At 39.5% G+C, this 3,458-nt stretch overlaps 1 protein-coding gene across 1 annotated transcript in view; it reads left to right on the top strand.

Annotated features, from left to right (window-relative positions):
- The window catches only part of XKR4 (XK related 4), a 354,573-nt gene extending 351,693 nt beyond the window's left edge, over positions 1–2,880 (top strand). Inside the window, exons 3-4 of the mRNA XM_077933017.1 lie at positions 718–857; positions 1,884–2,880. Of these exons, the coding sequence (XP_077789143.1) occupies positions 718–857; positions 1,884–1,988 (245 nt within the window). The 3' untranslated portion in view covers positions 1,989–2,880. The remainder of the gene's footprint in view (positions 1–717; positions 858–1,883) is intronic.
- The last annotated feature ends 578 nt before the right edge of the window (positions 2,881–3,458 follow it).

Genomic DNA, 3,458 nt, shown 5'->3' with positions numbered 1-3,458 from the left:
GAAACCAGGTTCGAGTCTCCGCTCCTCCACATGCAGCTGCTGGGTGACCTTGGGCCAGTCACACTTCTTTGAAGTCTCTCAGCCCCACTCACCTCACAGAGTGTTTGTTGTGGGGGAGGAAGGGAAAGGAGAATGTTAGCCGCTTTGAGACTCCTTAAAGGGAGTGAAAGGCGGGATATCAAATCCAAACTCTTCTTCTTCTTCTTGTGAAGCATACAGGAACATTGGAAAGTCAAATGAGTAACTTGGTTGATCAAGAAATCTGCTTTCAGGCAATAAACATATTAATAATATACAAATTTTTAGAAACAGAATATCTTTTTACTACTTTCTAGTAGAGTTTATTCAGTGTACACTGATCTGCAAAAGCTAAGCTGCCTGTCTCAGGACTGAGTGAACATGTCCTTGCTTAGTTTTTTATTAGATTTAAAAGATAGCTATAATCTATAAAAGTGGTAGGAACCACAACATGGAGAGGAACTGAGCAGGAAAAATACCATATTCTGCAGTCTATTTTACAACTTATGACCTTGATTTTTAAAGAGCAGAGAAGAGCTGGCAGAATATGCTGCTTTTTCTTTTCCAAAGGACTCATACTATTTAACGCTTCCTCTCTGGGATGGATTGACTGGAATTCCTAAAAACTCAGAATGCCAACTAATTTCAAATTTGATATGGGATCGCTTTCTTACAGACTCTTTTCCCTTTCATACATAGGGCTGACAAGATGGTTATATGAGAAAACACGGCTTCTCTACCTTCCCGTATATGGAGGATTTCCAGTGAAACTGAGGACATATATTGGAGAACCCATCCCATATGATCCAAATATAACAGCTGCAGAGCTGGCTGAAAAAGTAAGCTAACTCTACACCTGGAAGTAAAAAAGCAGAATATTGTTTTCCTGTTGGTTTCTCTCTTTCAGTTGTATAAATTGAATTCTGACTACTGACTTACTCATTCTATACGACCAGAGATCGGGTTCATTATATAGACTTTTGTGCATTATGTTCATCACTCAGTTTTCCCTCTCTGTAAATTGTTGAGACCATGAAAAACCTATGCATTTTATGTAGTGCTGCACAAAGATCTGCTCATACAATAGGACTTCTTCTCCCCACCATATGCTCCAGAATCTGCCCCAGAGGTTTCCTCCAAGCCGCCTCCCCAGTGGGGGACCCAGTAAGCACTGTACGCTCTTAAGCCTCAATAAAACTATTACTGAAGAACTTCTGATGTTTGTGTGACTTATTGCAACTCTGCACATGAATGCTCCATGCTACTCTGCTGTTTTTACCCATGCCCTGCTGTGCTCTTTTCAGGCATGGAACCAGGAGGTGACTGATTTCTGTCACTAGCCCTGTCAGCCATTGCCATTCTAAGAGAACAAGGGAGGTGTTCATAGTGAGTTCAGGCACCTCTTTTTCTGTAAAAATAGCACTGAGCATAGTGAAATATAACTCAATAGCATTTCTGCAGTTTTCCTCACATAACTGGAGGTAACAACCATGCAGGAAAACTAATTCGTACCAAGCAGCCCAAGGCACTTATGTTGGGTTGTATCTCTACCATTCTCATGCAGTGCTCTTGGTAAAAAAAAAAACATAAAGACAGTGGGCTGGATTCACGGAGAGATGAACAGTTTCCTAGTGGGGTTTCCTGGCCCTGGCTGCTCTTTCCCAACCCTCTATGCTGAAAAAGTCACTCTTGAGGATTGTGGGACAAGGGCTGTCATATTGCGCATCTGTAACTGGAAAAAAATGGGATTCTTTATTCTGCTGGTTCTGATTCCTTTAGCTTTCTCCTCACAGATATGAATAACTGAATATCCATTTTGCAATATATTGATATAACACAATATTCCTTTGTTCTTCTTTCAACAGACAAAGACTGCAATTGAAAATCTTCGGGATAAACACCAAAAAAGGCCAGGGAATATATTAAGAGCTCTTTCAGAACGATTTGATAAGCATTACAAAGCTGACTAGTCCATATAAAGCAGTTGTAATGTTTATGATCATGCATCTGTAATAGAAAACTTTCCTTATTATGTAATTAAAGCGAAGTTAAGATACACAGAATTGTGCTGGATTGTATATTAATTATTGTGAAGGGTCATTAGCTCATTAGCTCATCCCTTGGTGTACATGCTGAAGAGCCTAAGTGCCTTCTTGTCCTATCCTGCAAAACTCACAGAATCCCCCTTTTGGAGACTTACACTGGTAGCAACAGAATCAAAGAGTGTAACGGGAAGGTGAGTGTTTAATTGAACCTTGAAATAATGCTATATCTGAAAGAGTAATGTCTACAAATCTTCTGTATCAAAACAGGGACACTTCTTTTATGTTTATAAAAGGCTGTTGCAAGATCTGAGCCCTGTAACACAAATCTTTCTGCAGAAGCTCTTGTGTATGCTCATTGAGTCTCAGGACTTGGACAGCATAATGATGATACTAGAACACTCACTTCCCGAACAAGAACATTGAATACATGGAGTAGGCTTTGCTATCAAAAACAATCTTGTGAAGCTCTTGTCAAAAGCCCCTACCGGCATGATACCGCATAGAGAAATGCTCCCTGATACCAAGATGAGGGATTCCTTTGGAATGCAGATAGAGTTAATTGATAAGAATAATGATCTGTTGTGATCTTGACGGAAGTGTACAATAGATGAGCTTTCCTGCTTTGGCTCATCTTCCTTTCCCCCCCTTTTTTTCTTTTTCTTTTTTCTTTTCTTTTATCTTTCCCTTAATTGCTTATACTTCGATTTTTTTGTAGGTTTTTTACATTACTATTAAGGAATTTTCCTTTGTAATTTTGGTTGTCTATATTTATATGTACCTGTTTACATGTACCTGTTTAAAGCAAAATAAAAGTTTTAAAAAAGTCCCTATCGGCATTAATGAACGACTTTCAACTCACCAAAAACCAACAGGCTACTATTCTAAGTGCTTATGCACCAACGCGGGATGTCGATGAAGACATTAAAGATAAATTTTACTCTCTGATAGGATGTCATCCTATCAGAGATCACTAAGGAGCATAATATTATCCTCCTGGGTGATATTAATGCAAGAGTTGGGCAAGATTTCGATCTATGGCCTGGGACTATTGGGAAAGAAGGAATTGGCAACAGCAACCAGAACAGAATCTTTCTTTTGACTATATGTGCAGGGCACAACCTTGTTATTACCAACACAGACTTTCGACAAATATATATAAATGACGCAACAATGACACAAACCCGAAAAAGATTGTTCTGGTTTGTGAACGTTCTTTTGGAACCCAAACGTCCGACGGGGCTTCCATGGCTTCTGATTGGCAGCAGTAGCTTTTTGCAGCCAATCAGAAGCCACGATTTGGTTTTCAAACATTTTGGGAAGTTGAACGGACGACCGGAACAGATTCTGTTCAACTTCCAAGGTCGACTGTAAATTTAAATCATGGAGGCACCCTCA

Source organism: Podarcis muralis, chromosome 8 (genome assembly GCF_964188315.1).
Source record: "Podarcis muralis chromosome 8, rPodMur119.hap1.1, whole genome shotgun sequence".
NCBI classification, from domain to species: Eukaryota; Metazoa; Chordata; class Lepidosauria; order Squamata; family Lacertidae; genus Podarcis; species Podarcis muralis.
Note: the sequence above shows the minus strand (reverse complement) of the source record. Positions and strands in the feature narration are given on the sequence as shown.